The sequence below is a fragment of the Electrophorus electricus genome, chromosome 11 (assembly GCF_041902795.1).
Source record: "Electrophorus electricus isolate QZ-2024a chromosome 11, ASM4190279v1, whole genome shotgun sequence".
In the NCBI taxonomy this organism is placed as follows: domain Eukaryota; kingdom Metazoa; phylum Chordata; class Actinopteri; order Gymnotiformes; family Gymnotidae; genus Electrophorus; species Electrophorus electricus.
In genome coordinates this window covers 8,666,275-8,687,563 of record NC_137507.1, presented here as the reverse complement: position 1 = coordinate 8,687,563, position 21,289 = coordinate 8,666,275, and the positions used below count along the sequence as shown (strand labels likewise).

The 21,289-nt window shown below is 43.1% G+C and overlaps 2 protein-coding genes across 3 annotated transcripts; one reads left to right on the top strand and one right to left on the bottom strand.

Annotated features, from left to right (window-relative positions):
* The first annotated feature begins 2,236 nt into the window (after window positions 1-2,236).
* On the top strand, window positions 2,237-9,064 carry cax1 (cation/H+ exchanger protein 1). Its single transcript, XM_081722703.1, has 14 exons — window positions 2,237-2,378; window positions 2,637-2,819; window positions 4,466-4,651; window positions 4,786-4,885; window positions 5,294-5,435; window positions 5,555-5,738; window positions 5,911-6,010; window positions 6,136-6,254; window positions 6,366-6,403; window positions 6,492-6,610; window positions 7,896-8,041; window positions 8,222-8,494; window positions 8,575-8,683; window positions 8,760-9,064. The coding sequence occupies exons 1-14, from the start codon at window positions 2,289-2,291 to the stop codon at window positions 8,831-8,833; spliced, it is 1,863 nt and encodes a 620-aa protein (XP_081578829.1). The 5' UTR covers window positions 2,237-2,288; the 3' UTR covers window positions 8,834-9,064.
* Window positions 9,065-9,072: 8 nt separating this feature from the next.
* Window positions 9,073-20,682, bottom strand: klhdc10 (kelch domain containing 10). Of its 2 annotated transcripts, XM_035527945.2 has the most exons (10): window positions 20,419-20,682; window positions 16,016-16,108; window positions 14,762-14,983; window positions 14,467-14,621; window positions 12,536-12,684; window positions 12,089-12,173; window positions 11,878-11,944; window positions 11,734-11,781; window positions 11,417-11,556; window positions 9,073-11,163 (listed from the first exon to the last, which is right to left on the bottom strand). In XM_035527945.2, the coding sequence occupies exons 1-10, from the start codon at window positions 20,501-20,503 to the stop codon at window positions 10,954-10,956; spliced, it is 1,254 nt and encodes a 417-aa protein (XP_035383838.1). In that variant the 5' UTR covers window positions 20,504-20,682; the 3' UTR covers window positions 9,073-10,953. The 2 variants fall into 2 exon arrangements, with proteins under 2 accessions (XP_035383838.1, XP_035383839.1); XM_035527946.2 differs by lacking the exon at window positions 16,016-16,108 and having other exon boundaries at window positions 20,419-20,680.
* Window positions 20,683-21,289: the final 607 nt, after the last annotated feature.

Sequence of the window (21,289 nt, the reverse complement as noted above, 5' to 3'; positions counted from 1 at the left end):
ATCCCGTAATTCAATGAAAAATGGTTTGCGTCTAAAAGGGACTTTCGGCAACGATGGCGCGCACCGAGAGCGCGCACCATACCTGCCTAAGGCGGGGACGGTTTTATCACATCTCAGTCCAGGTGACACACTGAAGGAAGGACACGCATCATGTCTACAGATGTAGAGAGTCTACGCCGGAGATCTGTGGCAGACAGTTCAGGTGCAGGAACCTTTAATTCCCTGATCGATACATGAGTATATGTTTGCAGCTCCATGTAAATTTAAGATCAAAAGCCAACACGTTATTTATCTAGAAACCTGTTACATTTGTTTCCTCCGAGTACGAAAGATTAAGGTTAGGATTGTTACTTAGTTGTATTAGCAAACACTCTTAACTAGCAAGTCAGTAGTGTCTCGTTACTTCTCGTTACTTTCTTTGATTGCTGCCAACGCCACCTGCCTAATTGGTCTGATAAATATCTGGAAGAGATTCCCTGAAGAATTACGGTACATATGTTGGGGATATTCATTTAAACCACGCAGGGGGTGTGTGATTTAGGCTTCCTTAGTGCCACAGCTAGCCAGATAACTGGACTTTAACATGTTGAGTGCCGTCGTGGTTAGTCCGTCCACAACACACAGGCCTGCTTGTTTAATACTATTTGCAGTGAGCAGCAAATAAAAGTCACGATTTCTACTGAGAGAAACTACGCATTTAATGGCTTGTTCGCTTTGCCAGTTTACTACCAGGCAGGCCAAGATGGCCCAGTTTGATACAGCGGACTTAAAACTGGGTAACGGAAGCTTTCGTTAGCCGTAGGTTGGGTACGTCGACGAAAAAGGTTGTTTAAGTAGTCGTTCCATGCTTAGAGTAAAAAAAAAAGTGCGTTCCAATACTGTCTTTGATACTTTTTTAAAGAATTTGTTCAATTACTTGCATGTAAGCCACTGAAAATAACCTAGTTCCTACACTATATTATTCTGAAATATTTGACCGGCTGGAATTTTTCGTCAGCTGGCTCTTTGCCAACAGACTTATGTCCATGCGAAACGTCTAATCCCAACGTTTTGCAACAACCCCCAGAACATCTATGGGAACATGACCCCAGAGGCCATCGCCGTAGCTCCCAGTGTGACAGGCTGTGTGTGTCCGGCACTCACCCCGAGACGGCTGATACTCCATCACCCTGCACGTCGCATCATTTTGGCCACTACACGCCAAAATGCCTTCCTATACACAGTAAGAGGCCTTTTACACAGTCCAAACTACTTTTTGCCATTCCTTAAGGGAGATGGGTGGGTACAAAAAAAAGGCGTGTGTTTGTGTCCTTCTGAACCCACTGCGGAGATGCTTGGTTGACTACGTAATGGTTATATGTTGGTTATATGTAATAATGGAGTTATCCTATACTTGTCAGCTGCACTAGGATGTTACCCCTAAAGAGAGAGGACCGGACACTCTGTCCAAAGCTCCAGCTCTTAAGCCTTTTAAAACAAAAAACCTTCCACTGTCTTATCTGTTTTACTTGCTTTTTAGATTAGATGGACACACATCTACTACCATCTTAACTAAAACACAAGTGAAATGGTTTGGATAGACGCAAATCTTGGTCGTGGCCGAATACAGTCGTATTCCAGCGCTCTGACTGACGTTGAAAGCATCGGAGTATTGGTGTTGTTTGACCTGTGACCCCTCTGACAGGGCACCTGCCGTGCTCCGAGGATGTGTGGCAGGAGGTGAGCTGTAGGACCTCCATCCATGCGGAGAATGAGGTGGAGGCTCACAAACTTGCCAACAACTACATGGTAGATCAACCTTTCTGGATTCTCAATGACTTAACTTCCTCTGGTTTGTGTGGGCCTGCGTGTAATCCTGTGTAATCCTTGCATGGCAGTTTGGCTTCAGAAAATGGAAGAGCCACGTCACGGAGCGTCCCATCGAGGACCGATCAGATGTGGTGAAGGAGTTATACTCGCAGCAGAACTTCATCAAACCGCATGCAGGTCAGGGGTCATCCATCACGGTCCATCATCCGACGTGGCTCTAAATCTGCTGACTTAAACCATCCTTATGTCTTGAGCTTACCAACATTCTGCTGTATTGTCTGTGTTGTGCTTTCTTTTTTTGCAGGCTCAGTAGTCACCTTTGGAAATGTAGTCTATTCCATTCTCTTTGGATGGTGGATTTCTTTAGCTTATGTTCTGGTTTGTTTACTGATGTTTTGCACCATCATTGGAATTCCATACGGTATGTAGAAAACCCCCGAGATGTTGGTCGTCTGAGCCATTTTCTTCTGCATCGCCTGATGCTGTATGTTGTTTCTACGGCGACAGGGAAGCTCTGCTGGAGACTGTCAGGATATTTGTTGTGGCCCTTTGGGAAGGCGTTACAAAAGGTGACGTAGACAGCTGCTTTAAATCGTGCTTTCTCAGAACCTGGTTTATTGCTTGTTTTTGTTTTTTTTCTGTCTCTGTTCTGCTAATCCATTTTTATCACTTGAGTTCACATTTGTGGGTTTGGTTACTGCAATCATGCGTGATGCTGTGTCTGAGGTTCTTGTTCCCAAAACTCCAGTGTAGCTCGTGTGTGTGTGTGTGTGTGTGTACATTCTGGTCATTCCTTTTCCGGACTTTCCTTCCGCTGTGTTTCTCAGACTAGCATGCCGGCACGCAGGTGCTGTATTAAATTCCCCCACTGTGAAGCTATTCCGGAGGAAACGGATGACGTGAAGGGGTCGCCGGAGGTGAAGGAGTCTGCTCCTCTGCTGCACCCCCCTCCCTCTGTCATTACAGATGTCCCACCCAGTGCTCCACCTCCTCAGAAGAGTCAATACTGGGTGAGATTGCTTATGGGAACAATTGTCTGTCACGCGTGTCCCCTAATGCAGGCTGTGTTCACGGAACGGGTTTAAAAAATAATAAATTGGTAACAGCTTCATGAAGTTTGCCATTATGATCATTGGATGAGGGAGTGAGCGCTAGCGTGCTAATGCTGCCAACACACAGGTGGTGGTGGTCGCATCCATGCTTACCAGCGCCCTCTAGCGTTGATTCACTGTCAATGCCTTCCAGAAATGATTTCCAAGTGCCAGTATTTTTAGTACCTACATGTTGATTAACGTTAATGTTTACGGCATTTGGCAGACGCTAGAATTAGAGGTAGAGTTGTGGCTGTAGTATTTCAAAGCTGCTTTAAACGCCAGTCTTTATGTTGAGTCTTACGTTAACGTTGTTATTTAGCTTTGTTTAATTATTTAGTCTGGAATACAGCATCCCATTAATTTGTATGCTTCTTTACAGATATCCTCCACAAGGTTTTAAAATTCATTTTCCAATACACATCTATACCCACAACCGCCAGACTCTTTAATTCTACTCGTTCTCTCCCACTTTAATATTTGCATGTACTGTCCCAGGAAACCTCTGGTCATTCACTTGCCCAGCCACCTCGTTTCATCAAATGGATATAATATTAGAAACAGGCACTGTGGCTCCATGCTTTCCTGACCATTGGTCCTTTTTAGTTTTTCTGTGTCACAACTTTAAATCTCTGCTGTTACAATCTCTGGTTGTCACTATCGGTCTATAAGCTCACACCATTTGTCTTTTCTCAGCTGCTTGTAGAAATTATTTTGTAACGGACTACAGTGCCCACATCCCCCTCAGCTGGGTGCAGAGGAACAAGCTACCCTTTTCTCCTTGCTCTGCCGTTCTTGACCTGAGATTTTAAAACTTGTGCCTTTCAGCAAGCCGTGCGAAAAGCATTCCTTTATTAGATTGATATCGGAGCATACATGGCATCCTTCAGTCTACCTGTCGGAGTACTGCCATTTTTAATTACCTTGTGCCTTAAAAATAAATTACATAAGACATCGTAGCTCTTATGAAGCCCACCACATGTGATGTCAGTCCTAGTTCATGTCCTAACAAATGCATAAGACGTGATCTAGCCTTCTGTCTATTGCAAGCGTCTGCTCCGTGAATCGGTCTGGAATGCCACAGCTAGGCTGCTTAAGGGAACCAAGAGCAGAGACTGTATGCCCTCAGTTTTGGGTTCCTTCACTGGCTCCCTATTTTTGTTATAGTATCCAGTTTAAGGGCCGCGGCCTACATCGGGGACTTGCGCCAGCCTTATGCCATGCCAAGGTCTCTGAGGACTTTAGACCAGTTTTCAGTTTCCCATAGTCTGATGGGTGACTGCTTTTGCACATTTAAATGTTACGAATGCCTTATCCGTTTTTAAATCGTACATATTCACACAGACATTTTGAATAGTCATTGATTTTACTCGTCTGACTTGATGCATTACCTCGATTCTGATATTTCAATGTTAATGTACAGTACCTTGGCGAACTGCTGTTATCAATAAAAATGTTTACTCACACTGTTCAGTAGACACATGGCGTTATTCCTGACGAGTCACAATCACGCGTGTCCCGGTGTTCCGTCTGCTGAAGTCTCTGCCCCTGGTTTTGACTTTCAGTGTCGTGCCGGCACGTACGTCTGGCTCCTCCTCGGCTACCTCCCTCTGGCTGCCGTGCACGCCCTCGTCTGTTTCCTCTCCTGGATGCTGGTGTTCAGCATCCCCGTTGCGAAGACGAACGCCAGGATGCTCCACACCGTCCTCCTCCTGCCCCCGGAGGAGATCCGCCTTCAGACGGTGCAGAAAGTGAGACATCCAGTGCTTTGGAAGTAATGTCTCACACAGTAGCTTGGTTACGGTTGCCGTCTTCGGGCCACCCGTTTCCATGACGCCTTTGTTTCTGTTCAAACTTTGAAGTTAACGCTCCTCCTCCTCCTTAGGCTCAAAGCTGTGAAGCCAGGGTCCTCCTGTGCTGTTATCGCGCCTTTAACAGGTACTACTACAAATACGAGGTTGACGGCATCAACGTCTTCGCTGTCAGTATCCTTTACTGCTGCGGTCATGTTTGTTTCGCATATTTAGTATCAGCACAAGCGTGGCGTCTACAGTACAATTATTTGAGAAGTTTGGATTTAAAATGATCTGTAGGAAAGAGGAAAGAGGATCTTCCTGTGGTCCACCAGTTCAGTCGGTGCTCATCTGAAACGGAGCGCTTGAATACCCGCATTTTATTAAAATGTGACTTTTCTATCAGTTTACTTCGTCTCCATATAAAACAGAAGTAACAATTTTGACTTCATTATCCCTGTAGTTATTGCATTGTGTATATATGCTTTGTGTAATGTAAGTTTTATATAATATTATTAACAGAAATCGGATATGTACGGGAACTGTGGTATATTGGTTGTTGATATTTAATGGTTGAAGACCTTAGTTTCTCTTGATCAGACCTGCTGTCCCTGGTCATCGTCACCCTGGTGATTGGCTACGTGGACCACAACAATTCTTTTGTCAGTTCTGAGGTGAAGTTTGCCACCACTGTGACCTCCATCATCCCCCTGTCTTACTACATCGGCATGGGCATCGCCAGGTAACGCGCCCGCCCCCTGGACGCACGCTCGTCTCGCTCACAGTGCCTCGCGGGTCAATCAGGAAGAGGCAATGTTTCCGATTTCAGCTGTTTGTTTTTGTTTCTTGTTTTTCTGCCAGCATCTCTGCTCAGAGCAACTTTGCGGTGGGAGCGGTAGTGAACGCCACCTTCGGCTCCATCACAGAGCTGACCTTCTACCTCACTGCCCTGCTGCAGGGCCAGCGGTCTGGGACCAAGTGCCTGGCCGAGATCGTTAAAGCGGCTCTCACGGGGACGCTGCTGGGCTGCATCCTCTTTGTTCCGGTGAGCATGGACACGGTTGCAACAGAAACCTGTTTATGTAATCGCAGTACGTCTTATTTCTGTTGTAGCTGCTGCAACCCACAGGCGTGTGCTTAATACTGTTCCTTATTGTTCGTCGTCATGCTCGTTTAATGAGCTCGTGTAGTAAACTGGCCTGGCACTGTATTTGCAGGGTCTCTGTATGATCATCGGTGGCTGTAAGCACAGCGAACAACGATTCAACAGCCGGTCTGCTGGGGTTAGCTCCGCCCTGCTCTTCATCTCAGTAGGAGGTGGGACAGCACCCCCTAAGCACAGTCCTGTTTACATTTGCATTTGACTGCTTGAGATGACAAGCCAGCGCAGTTCGTTTTGCGGACCAGCATTTAAACTTGTACATCTGTGTGGCGGGTCCCAGGTGTGTTCGCCCCCACCCTCTTCTCTAAAGCCTACGGGAACCTGGTGTGTGAGAACTGCAGTAATCTGTCCGGAGACAAAGGCAGCCCATTCACCTGCACAGCGTGCTACTACGATCTGGTGTGTAACTGCATCTGCAAAGCCACAGGGACATACTGTATTGCTAGTAGAAGAATCTGAGATCAGACTGTGCGTGTGACACCAGCCCTGTCCTGCTGCTCTTTTGTGCAGACTGAAAATAACCTCTCCTTGTTCCAGAGTCACATTGAGTGAGTAGCCGTGCACTTTGCGGGTAAGGAACGCGTGAACGTTACGGGTGTGTCTGGCTTGATTCTTGGTCCCTTGCCGATGTCGCAGGCCTCTGGTGTACACGGTTTCTGTGCTCCTCCCTGCTGCGTATCTGGTCGGCCTGGTCTTTACGCTGAAGACGCACTCGCATATCTACGACTTCCACATCAGCAACGGCCATGGCCATGGTGCGTGTCCACAAGGAGGCGCTGTGTTTCACACAGCGGTGGTATTGACTAAGGGCTGGTAGATTACCCATGCCAAGTAAAAAGCAAACTTGGAAGCAGACCTTTTCTTAAATGCAAAGCACATTTGCTGTTATTATCTGTGGTTTATCATGCCACAAGAAGGAAGAAAATACATTGTCATATTTTTCTTAAAGATTAAAAGGACATTTGCAGTGAATTATTTAACACTGCTCCCTGAAAATGCATTCTGAATTTTCAGAGAGGTATTTTTAATGCCATTTTGAAATAAATCGAAGTATCCTCTGTGTTGTATTCTATCTAGTAACAGTGAAGCACCTTGAATGCGCAATGTTTTTCCTAAAAATAAATCTGTGCTTTTCCATAGAGGCCTAAGTGTTTGCCATGTCCAATGGTCCAATCAGTCCTGAAACGTGTTTCCGGGCGCATTCCTCAGGTCGACAGCCTACCTGATCAATAGCACGCTATTAATATAATATGCCCGAGCAGTACTTTGACATCTCCGGGAGCCCTTGGTTCAGGAGGAAATCCGGATGCTTAATCTAACATCCCAGCTACTGGCAAAAGGATATAAGAGCGAGTCTGCAGGTTAGAAACACACTCCTGCCCAAATGAATCCAGACTAGACTCGAAAGTTGATTAGCTAAACTAGGTGCTACTGGGAATCTGCGACTGCTTGGTTGATTTTCATTTAAATTTGGCACTATTGCAAAGGCTGTTGGGAAGGATAATGAGTGACCTCAGACACCGAGGGAAATCCAATCTAGTTTGCACTGTTCGTATTTGTGACTTTTTACTGAACAGGAGAAAATGAAACGCAGTATCTGCTAAGATTTCATTACGGGTTCTGATTGTATTACGAAATGGCATGGAAAATCCATTTTGAAAATTTAATGCTGCCCCACTTTGAATTTTAATCTGTGCAAAAATACAATCACTTGGTTAAAAAGCAATGGCAAATGTGCATTGCATTTCAAAAGGTTAGCTTTTTTATAAATCTGCTTTGACAGATGTAAAATGTTCTATATAAATGAAATTGAACGGAATTGGTTTGCTTTTTAGTTGCCGCTGAACTTGCGTAGAAGGGCATTAGGAAGGCTTCACGTTGATGAACCCGTTCTGTTCTCTCCTCTTTAACCAAATCGATTTCAAGCATTCGTTCAAACTACTGTTGTTTCCTTGAACTGCACTGTGAGTCTTAATGATGGTTTGTATTTTGGTGCTTGTCTGGATTCACGGTTCTTTTTCCGTGCGTGTGTGAACTCAGTGATGAGTCACCATAACCCAGTGGTGCACTGGAGTAGGTGGAGAGCTCTGGCGGTTTTGATCGTGGCCACGCTCCTAACCGCAGTGTGCGCGGACCTCGCGACAGAGCACATCACGCCCATCATCTCCAGCCGTGCCGTATCGCAGGTTTGACGCGCCCCGAACGCATTTCATAACGCATGTATCGACTCCAGCTCATCCTAGAGTCCCTGATGTCGCACTGGTTCCTGCTCAGACAGCCTTGCTAACGCGTCGTCTTTGCAGTGTGTAACTTGTGCATTCTGACGTGTGTGTTTGTTTTTATATTCCACTGTTGTGATGTTGCAGTATTTCATTGGCGTTACTGTATTGGCCATGGTTCCCGAGATTCCAGAAATTGTTAACGGGATTCAGTTTGCCCTTCAGAACAACATCAGTTTAAGGTCAGAGCTCTCCAGTTTTATTCAGTGGTTTGTTTCTGTAGGTGGCAATTTATTATTATTTTTTATTTACAAAAAATTTCTTTACATTTCATCATCTAGCCTTGAAGTTGGAAACTGTCTTGCCGTGCAAGTGTGTATGCTTCAGATTCCACTCTTGATCTTATTCAATGCTGTTTATGTAAGTAATGCCGAGGGAGGGGGCTCATTCTGTACATGCGCGATGAGACCTTCCTCCGACGGCCTTGGCTTCCTCTCCAGGACGTTGGCTTTGTTCTGATCTTCAGTGACCTGCACCTGTGGGCCAGCATCTTCAGTGTCATTCTGGTCAATTACATCTTCATGGATGGGAAGTGTGATTACTTCCAGGGTATGTAGCGCGTGCGCGCGTCCTGCGGCTCAGACTGCGGTTGGCGCCGGAGTCTGACGTTGCCGTGTGTGTTCAGGAACGGCTCTGGTGGTTGTCTACCTCATTCTACTGGCCCTCTACTTCTTCGCCCCGTCCCCCCGTGGCTGCTGACGGCGATGTCCTCTCGCCTATATTTTGTTTCCTTTTTTTTTTTTTACAGAATCTGTGAAACACATCATTTAAACCCTTTACAGTGCACGTTGGGTGACCTTTTTTCCCCTTTGTACAACAGCTTTTCACCATTAGTGAAATGTTTAAGATTTAAGGTAGTGTTGCATTTAATGCCAAATTAAAATCTGTGTTCTATCAATTCGAGATGTAGATCAATAAAAAAGTGACATAAGCCAAAACAACTCTGAGCAAATTTATTTTCCCAACGATGAAAACACAAAATGGCTACACTAGCACAGGTGATCAGTAACTGCCTTAAAACCATTTGCAGCACGACAGGGATATTACTCCAGTGAGTCTGTTCATAACCCAATCTGAATGTAAAGGAAACAGCATCTCTCTCAGCATTGTTTGATATACAAGCAGTTCAAATAGGTTTGGTACAGCAGATGTTCAGAACTGGTTCTGTGCGGTGTTCTGGTGATATAGAACCAATCAGGAATAAAAGGGAGACACAATATGGCCTCGCTGGTGCTCAGCACCAGACGTTTTGATTATGATATAAAAGAACACAATCACAAGCCAGAGATTGTAAGAAGAATCAGGGCATGAATATTTTCCACATTGTGAACTGTCACATGAACTGCTGGTGCCAAATTGTTTAACTTATCAGCCATGCAGTATACAGCACTCAAAAGTATAATATATGTAAAGAACAAAACCTGCTGTATTTGGCATTGTCAAAGGGTGAGTACCAAGCTCTGAGTGACAAAAAGCGCTTTATTATTAAGTATCGTAAAACATGAATCTTTAATGTATTATTGCTAATTCCAATCAGAGGATTCAGCACAGCCTGTATATGTACAGAAAATAAGACCCCATATAAATAAATGTACCTTACACACATGCTCACATCAGGAATTACCTTTGTCTTAAAGTTTAGTAAGAAAAGTCAACTGATTGACTGTTCTAAACACCTAGATTACATATGGTTTTAGAAGATATGGTTTTAATGAGCAGATTTAGTAAAGTGCATCCAGCAAGGCTTGTGGCCAAAGAATGTAAATTGAGCAGAATCAGATGTTCCAAGAAAAGGCACTCAAACAACGCAATTACCTAATGCCATAATTTATGAGGGGTATTTAGTGTTGGCAAGAAAACAAACATTTTATTTCAATAAAAGAATTAAAAAGTAAGAGAGCACCTCATTCACAGTGAAAATAATAATTTGTTACACAAATGAACAGAAGAGCAGGAAAACACCCAATAAAAAGAATATCTTATTTCTTTGTTTCGAGTGTCCTCATCTACAAAATTAACAAAAAAAACAAACAAAACCCCCAACATGTGAGTGTTGAATGCAGCGTGTCTACATGTTGTTGGTTGAACACACAGCATCAGTTACATCACATGTACACTGGGCATCATACAGGGAAAGAGAAGCAACCACTCCACCAGCTAACTGACAGATCAGGTACAACGTCCACTACACTACCACAAATGTTTCAACTTTCACAGAAAGCTTCTCCATCAAGGTCCTGTATAACGCGCTTCTAGTGACGTCCTGACCAAAACAGTCTGCACAGCCAAACTGGTCCAGGATGGCGAGTGGATCACAGCACATTTTCTTCACAATCAAGACACCTCATTTTCACCTAAATGTTTCAAGACCCATAAAGAATAAACAAGTCTTAAATTATGGGAAAATAAGAAATTAAATTTGTTATATATATTTTTTAAAAAGTGTCAGTGTCAAACATGCAGCCCTTTGGTAAGGGCCAGTAAAATAAAAGGGGTCCTAAAAAGCACATTTTTAGGGTCACTGACTTGTTTCTGTACAGAAGAACGGGAAAAAGATGTGAAACATTCCACTTGACATTTTAAATCGTTAAAAGTGCATACACAAAAGGGGAAAAAAAAAAAAAAGAAAGGCATCCCATAGTTTTTGGTTTTAAGGCAGGCTACATCTTAGGGCATACTCCAGATGAGGAAGGGTTCTTTAGAAATCCATCCTGTGCTCTGTGTGTCCAGACACTGGCTCAGCTGCTCTTCCCACATCCTCAGTTCCAAAGCGCGCGCACACACACACACACACACACACACACACACACGCCTGCTATTTATTTTAAGCGTTCGACGAGTTCCTGTGTGAGGCCCAGGTTGAGCAACTGCATGGCGGACAGGTGAGCCAGGTGGGGGAAGGCTTTCAGGAGTCTCTCCCAGCACAGCTCCAGTAGGCTGGGCACCACCAGCCAGATCTTAAACAGAGAGCCAGTCCTCTTGTTCTCATGGATGTTCACCACACCACCATGGATATACATGCATCCAGCCTAGGAGCAAGCACAAGAAGCAGGATTTAGACTAAGCACAGGGCTATTTGGCAACCAAGCCAAACGTGGGTAGCAAAGCATTAGTTCCTCATTAGAAATCTCGTAATTCAAAGACAACAGCATTAAACTGTGTATCGCCATCTGTGCATATAGAATAAATCAATTCTTTTAGTGGTTTTAAAGTCACAGGAAGCTTGCTATCAAATGATCGGATTAGGTTTCAGTTTTTAAGGCGAGAGAACAGGTCACTGACCGGGGTGACAGCAGCACAGTGGAAGTATGCTGGCTCAGGCATGACTGCAGGAAGCCTGATCCACTGGTACGTCTGAAGGTTGATCTTCCACAGGTCCGCCAGGATCACCTCGCCATTGTAGCCTCCGCATATAAAAACATCTGCAGACACGGGAGAGAAACGTCAGCAAGAAGCAAATCGCCATCACATCAGATCTCAGTACTCTGAACGATCACCGGTTTGAGCAGTGACTAACCATGTTTACATAAACACAGACACAAAAACACAGAACAAAGTACGGCTGGCCTGAATGAGCAATAACTGGAGTTGGGACTTACCATTTTTAATCTGCACACAGCTATGGCATCTCCTGGGAGCTGGGTAGCCTACCACAAACCACATTAGGGATCATTAGCACAATGCTTTACAGCCACGTTTGTCCACCTTGACACAGTACGATGGGAAAAGGGAGCAAGCCTGACCTATTCGCTCATGAGGCCGTGTTATGATCTCTTCCCATGAATTCGTTTCAAGATTATACGCATGAATCTGGAACAGAAGTAGCGACACTCAGACTTAACAGCAGAACAGAGGAACTGGGGAAAGTAAAATAAACATTTGCAAGCCAAACAGACATGAGAGCAAGCGTGTGGAAGTCCCAAACACAAAGTTCAGCTCCGCTAATGAATGTACCTTGTCTAAAGGGTAGGATGTCCAAGACGTTCCCCCTCCCAGGATGTAGATCCTATGTCCATCGTGGGCTATTTCATGTCTGTATCTGTACAAAGTCAGTCCAAAAGATTGGGGGGGGAAAATCAATATCTCTCCCTCCCTCCCTCTCCCATTCCCTCTCCCCTCATTCCCCCCCCCCATCCTGCTCTCCTCCCTCTCCCTCCCTCCCACTCCCCCCCACTCGCTCCCTCCTCTCTCTCCCCCTCCCTCTCCCCCCTCTCCTCTCCCTTGCTCGCTCCCCCCCTCCCCCCTCCCTCTCCCATTTTTTCCATTTTTTCCTCTTCATAGAACACTGACTTTGCTCGAGCTGTCGATGTAATGCACGCCAATGTGACTAGAACCATTCAGCGAACAGGTACGTCATTCACCTTGGCCCTGCAGAGTCTGTAAAGGGCAAAGGTCACTCACCGTTCCTCTGGAAGGTCATCCGGGGGGTTGTTGGGCTTTAGGTGTATCCACTCACGCGTGGTGAGGTCCAGCCTGTGGAGATCTGTACTATAGATGTAGCCTGTTGTCCCCCCGAACACATAGAGGAAGCCGTTTATGATGGCCATTGCCTGCACAGGAAACGGGGAGTTAATGCAACTTCTGTTCATATCGGCACACCGCTATAACGGACAGAGACTACGTGCACTTAAGCTGTGAGCTGGACACATGCAGAGCAGACCTGCAACAGTACAGTGGCAATTTCTGCTCTTTGGCTCAGAACGTTACAAATAAAATTAAAACAATACCATGGTTAAAGTGCAGAATGTCAGCTTTAATTGTATTTGGATTTTATGTTTATATTGGGTGAACTATACAGGAATTACAGCCCTTCCACCTACCTGCCCGAACTGAGGGACCCATAAATACAATTGAACAATTAAAGAAAAACAGGAATTTGGTGACAGGTAGGTGAAGTGTGTGGCCTAAAGGCACTCACGTGCTGGGCACGGTTCTGACCTGCTGTTCTGAGAGGGTCACACTGCCCTCAGTCTCCAGTAAGCGAGATAAGATGCCTAATGGAACTCAGACGGCAGGACTGACACAGCCAGGCCAAAAAGAACTGAGACTAATCTTTTGATGAGGAACCTCCATGCTAGCACTGCAAAACAAGGGTCATTTTTACCATCTGCTTTCAGTAACTGACTGGATATGTTCCCCCCCAGCCTCTCCTGATCTGGGTTTTCCCTTACTTTTGAAAAGAAAAGAAGAAAAAAAAAATCTTCAAATATTAAATTCTTTCATCATTATCTTGTATTGAAATCCTCATAAGAGGAAAAAAATTGCGTAAAATCATATGTACAAATAAAAGGTTCCAGCCTGGTTAGCCTTTCATCAATATATGTGATTTCCTTCCTTGGGAAGGTGCTTTCTTTGCCAAGTTACTCCGTAATTATAGCTCGTGTTCTGTCACCGCTGCACCACAACAGTATTTATGGCCAAGGCACAAGAAAATGGAAGAAATTCAACTTTTGAGAAGCTGGGACCATTCTGGCATTTTACTGAGAAAACTTAAGCGATCTCAAAAATGGTAAAAATTCCTAACAATACTGGCACTTTCTGAAAATCATCAGGCTCTTACGAGAACCTTTAAAATCAAACGAAATGATAAAGCCTGAGATTTAATGCAGTTTATTTGAATGGTTTTTATGTGACCAAGGAAACAAATGGCATGTCATTTAAAAGACTTCTCCAAACCCCCCCTTTTCCACAGGTGTTGCCTCCACCTTTTTGCCAGATGATCCCTCTCCCCTTTGGCATTTTAAAGCATCACTGATTTTAATGTCACTGGTCAATAGTCGCAGGCCAGCTTCATGGCCGTCATGAACACATTCAGGCAGCTTACCCTTGACACTGTTCTCGATCAGTACAACAGTTAGTCTTCATGTCTGAAAGCATTTTGTGTCATCCACTACTGTGGTCTTTGAGATATCTTCTTCTGTCGTCTTAACAACGTAGCAGACGGCTGAATTCAACACAGCCTGTGTCTGATTGATTTATTGGGATCATTCAGCTTTAGCGTGGCCTGCTTCCCTGGCACAGCCTCCGTGTGGTCTGCAGTGCATTTCTGTCGCCTCCACAATCCGAAGCAACTCAAAACATCTCATGCAGCCGGGAAAGACAAGCCCTCATAGGCACCTAAAGTGTACTGACTGGCAGGGACCCCTTCCTGTGTTTCCCGATACATGGAATTTGTGTGTGTATTAAAGCAAACATTCAGCACTTTAAGACCATAGCCAGCATCATTTTAAATCCAATGTGTATGGGTAAAGAGTGAAAACAAAAATTACATCACTGACCAAAGATTTATGGTCTACACTTTATGACCAAACCATTTTCTGAAGTAGTTTCACCTGTCCATATATTCGATTGGGTTTCTTCCCCCTGCAGTTGAGTAATGACCATCTCTTGTACTTAACATTGCAGACATGAACATCGTTGCCGTTGTTTTCCCCGAATGGGATTCCAGTGCCACCAAACACGAGCAGGTTGTTACCATGCAAAACAGCTGAGAGACATAGGAAGGACAGGACTGTTTACTTAAGGTCTGGTCCAAAGCAATCAATCAATCAAATCGATATCCAAGAGACTACGGAAGCCTACAAAGCGTCAAGATGGATGTCCGGTTTGCAGGTACGGTGGGGTTACCTGACATGGAGGCCAGCTCGGTGGGCATGTAGCCTTCAGTGCGGATCTGCTGCCACGTCCCTGTGGCAAAGTGGTACCTCCACAACTCTCTGAAGAGTGGGTAGTCCTCGTTCTCGGAGCCTCCCGACTCATCGTAGTCCGGGTTGTAGCCTCCAAACACGTACAGATTAGTGTTGTCGGCGACGCAGCGGTGTCCGCTGCGGGCTGGGGGTAATCGGTGACCTGTGGAGACAGATCGACGCGGAGGTGAGAGCACAGGAAGCAAACGCAGGGCACGTTTCCTGATTGGCCCTCCTGCAGGGCGTCTTCCCTTCAGGCGTCGGTAACAAATTGGCAATTAAGCAGGTCACACAGGCGTCAATAAGTCATTTGCTCAAGGCAAAGGATTAACAGGGAGGCACAACAGTAAGCTCGACAGTAACGCTGTGGAGAAAAATGCAAAGTGCGTTGTTATTCTTTGCGTAGTTGTCTGCGAATGTCAATTTGGATGATTCCACTTTAATCGTGTGGGTTTGGATAACCAACGCTTCAGGGCTTCACCTCACCCCCACATCATCAGTCAGCAATGGTTGCCATAGTTGCAAAAAGGTGACAAGTTCAACATGAAACTGACTGCTTCTATGATGCCGTGTCACAACAAACACGTATGATCACACGTGCAACACATATAACAAGCAAATCTGACTCCACCAGCGTGGCTCGTGAACAAGCAACCACACCCTTGCAAATTATTCAACCCCGATATCTGCCTTGCAACTTTGTCTACACACACACACACACACACACACACACACACACACACACACACACACACACACACACACACACACACACACACACACACACACACACACACACACCCACACCCACACTCACTCACACACACACACACACACACACACACACACACACACACACACACACACGAACGTTACAAAAAAGGACCAGTAAAATAGGTCGGACGTGTGAATACTTACATGTTCTCACACAGACACAGACAGAAAGAAACAAAATAAGTAATGCAACACAGAAAAGCACATTTCCAGGAACAAGGAACAGGTCTAAGTGATGCTTGTCTGGCTCTGCAGTGGTGAAAGCTCCTCTGAGAACCCAGGTAAGAGAGGATCTCAGATAGATGGGCTTGGGGTGAACTGGAACCAACTCGAGTTTGCCTGACACAGAGAAAACAGTTCTCTCTCTCTTTGTTTCACTTCGTGTCACTTTAGTTCAGTCAAGGGCTGGTGCGTTACCCACCTTCTCTTAAAAACCTGTTTGGAATCCGTAGACTGGGGCAAGGCTGGGTTAGGACTCGTCGAGCCTGCAGCCAGCGAACCTTCTTCTTAGAGCCTGTCAGCACACTCACCGCAATCAGACAAACAAACAAACAAAAACACGCAGGACAGTGGCCACACACACACATACACACACATATATACACACACGCACATACACATACATACATACATACACACACATATATATATATATATATATATATATACATATACATATATATACATATATATACACATATATATATATATATGTACATATATATACACATATATACATACATATATATATATATATACATATATATATATATATACACATACATATATATACATATACATATATATATATATATATACACATACATATATATACATATACATATACATATATATACATATATATATATATATATATATATATATATATATATATATATATATATATATATATATTCACATATATATTCACATACATACGCGCACGCACACACACATACACACATACACACATACACACATACATACGACAAACCACTGAAGTATGTTGTTCCACCAAACGTTGGCCAAAAGGTATGTAATGGGTGGATATTACTCCTATTTTCACACACCCACACACGCTATAAACTATTATACCTCAACTGTGGCCACAGCTTTAGGCTCGGGTAGCACTTTCTTAATGAGATAATAAGTTATGACTTATTAAAGAGGGCAATATGCACAAACTACCGCACACAAAACCTCACAACAAACTACATGTAAACACCATCTGTTTACACTAGACACTTGTCAAGTAAAAGCTGTCTGTAGTAAATAACAAAAAAAATTTAGATAAACCAGAGTTAATTAAAAAAAACCAAACAAACAAACAAAAACAAACCAAAACATAATGCATATTAATAAAGCAGATCAGTGACCAATTTGCAAGGTGTTGTCAGTATGTTGCACATAAAAATTCACCATGTGTAACCCAATCACTCTTCACTCCTTTGTAGCTGTTCTGATTAAACCTTTTTATACTTTTTTTTTTTTTTTTACTCAAACCAAATTCTCGTTGATATTTCTGCTTCACTCCATTTGCATTTACACCTCGCTTGGCATTTGTGGAATCACTCACATTCATTTGGGGACCTTTGAAGCATTGGTAATTGCAAGATGTGCAAACTCATACAGAAATATGACCCCCCCCCCCATCACCAACTGCACTGTACCGGCTCTTCAAGCCAACTGTCTGACAAACTGAGTACGTTATCATAGAAAAATCAATAACTGATGACAAATATTGAATTATAAGGATAAAACAATTTCAACACAGAAAAGGGGTAAGTAAGCTAAAAGAGGAAAGCTTGAAACAGTTTACCAAATATTTAAATTGCACTGTTACTACAGGTCTACATTTCAACCAGTCTCTTTCATGGTTCCCTAATATCTTATATAAAGCAAGTGAGGTTTTGGCACTGTTTGTAGTTTAGCTAAACTGAACTGTTTTATGAGCTAACTGCACAAGAATATGCTACTGTAGTCTTTTGTTTGGAATTTGAGTTTGAGCTGATTTGTGTAGTATGATATGTGCAGCACATAGTTCAAGTCTGTACAATACATTTAAGACATTAACAAAGAAAATCATGTCAGTTTGGAGAGTTGTGTAAGACCTGAATATTTACATAATTACTCTTACTGAACAGGTGCACACACTGACCAAAGCTTTTGTGCAGAAGCATCCATCATTCTTAACTTTCAATATCTGGCTTCCCAATGCTCACATAAATCAGTACCACAATTTGAACATTTAAATTTTAAACAGCTTAAGTTGCTTGGTGCTGAAAAGTAAACCTCATGAACTCAAATAATTTAACAAACAACAGCTTATCAAACTACTGGAAAATTGCACTTTACGACTGAGTCATCAAAGCCAACTGAATGGTCAAAGACCTGACCACACTCCCATTTGAACCGAATTAGCAATACTGGACACAAAAACAAGAAGTAGTGGAGATGAAGGTGTGACGTAGGCATCATATAAACTTTACATAAAACTAAGGTCGTGGGAGATGTACTTGAGCTACAGAGCCTGACTGGTCAGGACACAAATGCCTCCATTTTCTCAGCAGCAGGAAGAACAAGAGAACAACAGACATAAAACTGGTTCAATTCCTTTTTAACCACATCTTGAAAAACCAGTTTAAAAAATAATGCAGAATTTGTAAAATGTGAATACCAGCACACCTACCATAAATATAATAAATGAATGTCAAATTAATTTACAAATTAATAGAAAAAAAAGAAGAAGATTTATTTATTTATTTTTTAAATAACACAAGGAGGTAGCTAAACGCAAAAGAAACGCAGGAGCCATTATCTGCAAAATTCTCATAAAAGGGTAAATAAGTTAAGGTTGCATGATGCACATCAGCTGAGACGTCACAGACTTCCAGAAGGTTCTCTGCAATTGTTCTTGATTCTATGTGCATCACAAAAAAATTTCACCTTAAGCAAAAATTATTTTTTAAGGTGCTGATAATTTTATGTCTCCAAATCCAAGCAGGTAGTGATTGTTGTAGCTATCCCAAACCATAACATGTCCCTGTATTTATACAAGACATTCAATAAGAGCCTAGCCCTTAAATGTCAAAATTGCTCTTGAGATTTGAAAATACCATCACCAGTAGGAAGAAAAGCATAACTATAGAATTTGCAGTTCTATTTGGGAAAGGGCATGTTTCCAAGACAAGCTGGTCATTTCCTTCTAGTGAATCAAACAGCCACAACGGTGGGATTAACCTTCTTTGCTTACACACACACACACCACCACAAACAAACACTATTTGTCTTGCCTTTAAGTGAATTCTTACCAACTATGTACACCAGTGTGGAACTCATAACTGCCAAAATTCATCAAGACCACATACAAGAACAATATCATTTTTCCTATAGAACTTCTATAGCAAGACATTCATTTTATCTGTCTTAAGCAAACTTCAAAAAAACTAAATGCACACATCATGCATCATGAAAATGTCTTCAAGTACTGTAATATTACCCCCCCCACCCACCCACCGCTGCTGTGTATGTATACAAATTAATAAGCAAAGCAGAATGACTAAAAAGGCCATTTCTCAGTGCCTCATATATACATAAAAATATATCCTGATGAATAGCAACAATACAAAAAAGGAACATGAAAAGCTTGAGAAATACCAAGAGTTGAAGGAAGAGCTAGAGGAATGTGGAGGGTGAACTGTGGTTCCCGTGGTAGTCAGAGCACTAAGGGCTGTAACCCCCAAACTGAGGGAATTGCTCCAACAGATCCCAGGAACAACAACAACCAAGATCTCTGTGCAGAAAAGTGCAGTCCTGGGAACAGCTAAGATACTACGCAGGACTCTCAAGCTTGAAGGAAAAAAACTGCCCAGAGGACGAGTGGGGAATCTTGTGTGTGTGTGTGTGTGTGTGTGTTGTGTGTACATACACACGTGTGTAAGTTTGCATATGATAGATAGATAGATAGATAGATAGATAGATAGATAGATAGATAGATAGATAGATAGATAGATAGATATGAATCGATAAAACGCGCTTGCATCATTGCAGTTCTTCCCTTTTTCACATGAGACAATTCAACACAACACATTCGGTTGGGGAGTGGCTGGAGTATATGACAGATCTCTCATCTGCCCAGTTGTCCCGTTTAATTATACAGACAGGTTAAGTTTACCCGCTTAGACATAGACACAGACAGACAGACAGTGTGGTTGTGATAGCTAGTCAGTAAACCAACGCTAGCTAACCTGTTAATAAGTGTTCATGTAAACAGAAGCTAGCTTATTTACGAATGCAGTGTTGAATTAATTTAAATGAATGCAAACTGCACTAATACAGTGAAATATTTGCATCAATAAACTCAGCAGAAAAGTCTGACCTAATCTGGCTGGCTAGGATACAATCTATCTAGCCAGCTAACTAGCGTTAGATGGGTTAGCGAAGCTAGCTTAGCTATCTAGGTTAGCAAGCTAGCCTGTGGATCCCATCAACCGTCAACTACCCAAATATTTTTCTTTCTTTCTCTTTATCTCCCCAAGGAAGCGTTCACAACACCCAACACCGCCTCACACCGAGCAGCCACAGCCGCTTAGCCAGCTAGCAAGAATGTTAACTTACCAAGTCATCCGCATAGACACTCGCTAGCAAGCTAGCGCAGGCTAGCCTTAGCATGTAGCTAAACATCACCTCGTTCATAGCGATGCACTGCGGAAGGTTCAGCTTTACGGGAGAGAAACCGGCAGCTGGCTAACCATCTTGGCTAACCATCTTGGCTAACCTGTAACTATGGTAACCGTGATCTTGGCGACGAGCGTTCCCACTGACCTGCTACTCTGAGCGGAGGACTCCCTGACAGCTTCTCAAATCTGCTCAGCTGGTCCAGGCTGTGAGCGCCCTCGGCGGCCGACATGTTTGTCAATAGCGATTAAATCATCGAAGAAAGGTACTTAAAAATTAAAACTAGTTCGTCTTAAGTGCAAATAACGCATAAGAAACAACCGCGCATCCCATTCTTCCCGGGTGACCGCTCGACTCAGACATTCACGGTTATATGTCAGTCTGTAAATGGGAAGGTGGAAACTTCCAAGATGACAAAAGGCAGTCCGGAGGGCTTTTGCGTGTCTTCCAAAATAAAAGTCAGTCGTCGAGCAAGGATGGGGTACTGGGATGACTTTGATTCCTTCGTGTTATTAGCCCTGCTTTTGCCCTTAGTCTACAAACACAGTTGCTCGCAAAATAATTAGCATAATTATAAGATAGATAGATAGATAGATAGATAGATAGATAGATAGATAGATAGATAGATAGATAGATAGATAGATAGATAGATAGATAGATAGATAACTTTATTAATCCCAGGGGAAAATGCACTAGGATGCTTGAATAAGATGCTTATCTCTTACACTACTATGTGAAATCTTACCGAATAAAATAATAAATCATAAACAAACAAACAAATATATAATCATTTGTTTAAAATTAAATTAAATCAATTAAATTAAATTAAATTAAACACAACTATAAACATATGCTTTGTGTCCAGTTTTATGTATTATTCATTGTGTGTCTATGTAAACCATTGCACAATCGAATGCTTTATTGTGAATCTTATGAACGCTTCCTTTGTTCAGAAAACACCCTCATAATCTATTGCTTCCCCTTAAGCACAGAGCCCAGGTGAATGACACAGTTAAAC

Coding starts and splice junctions, on each gene's coding strand:
- cax1 (XM_081722703.1), top strand. CDS start 2,289: ATGCTGTATGTTGTTTCTACGGCGACAGGGAAGCTCTGCTGGAGACTG. Junction 2,379..2,636: donor TTGGGAAGGCGTTACAAAAG/GTGACGTAGACA, acceptor TGTGTTTCTCAG/ACTAGCATGCCGGCACGCAG. Junction 6,011..6,135: donor GCTCTTCATCTCAGTAGGAG/GTGGGACAGCAC, acceptor GGCGGGTCCCAG/GTGTGTTCGCCCCCACCCTC.
- klhdc10 (XM_035527945.2), bottom strand. CDS start 20,503: ATGTCGGCCGCCGAGGGCGCTCACAGCCTGGACCAGCTGAGCAGATTT. Junction 14,622..14,761: donor CGAGCTGGCCTCCATGTCAG/GTAACCCCACCG, acceptor TATGTCTCTCAG/CTGTTTTGCATGGTAACAAC. Junction 12,685..14,466: donor CCAATCGAATATATGGACAG/GTGAAACTACTT, acceptor TTTCCTGTGCAG/GCAATGGCCATCATAAACGG.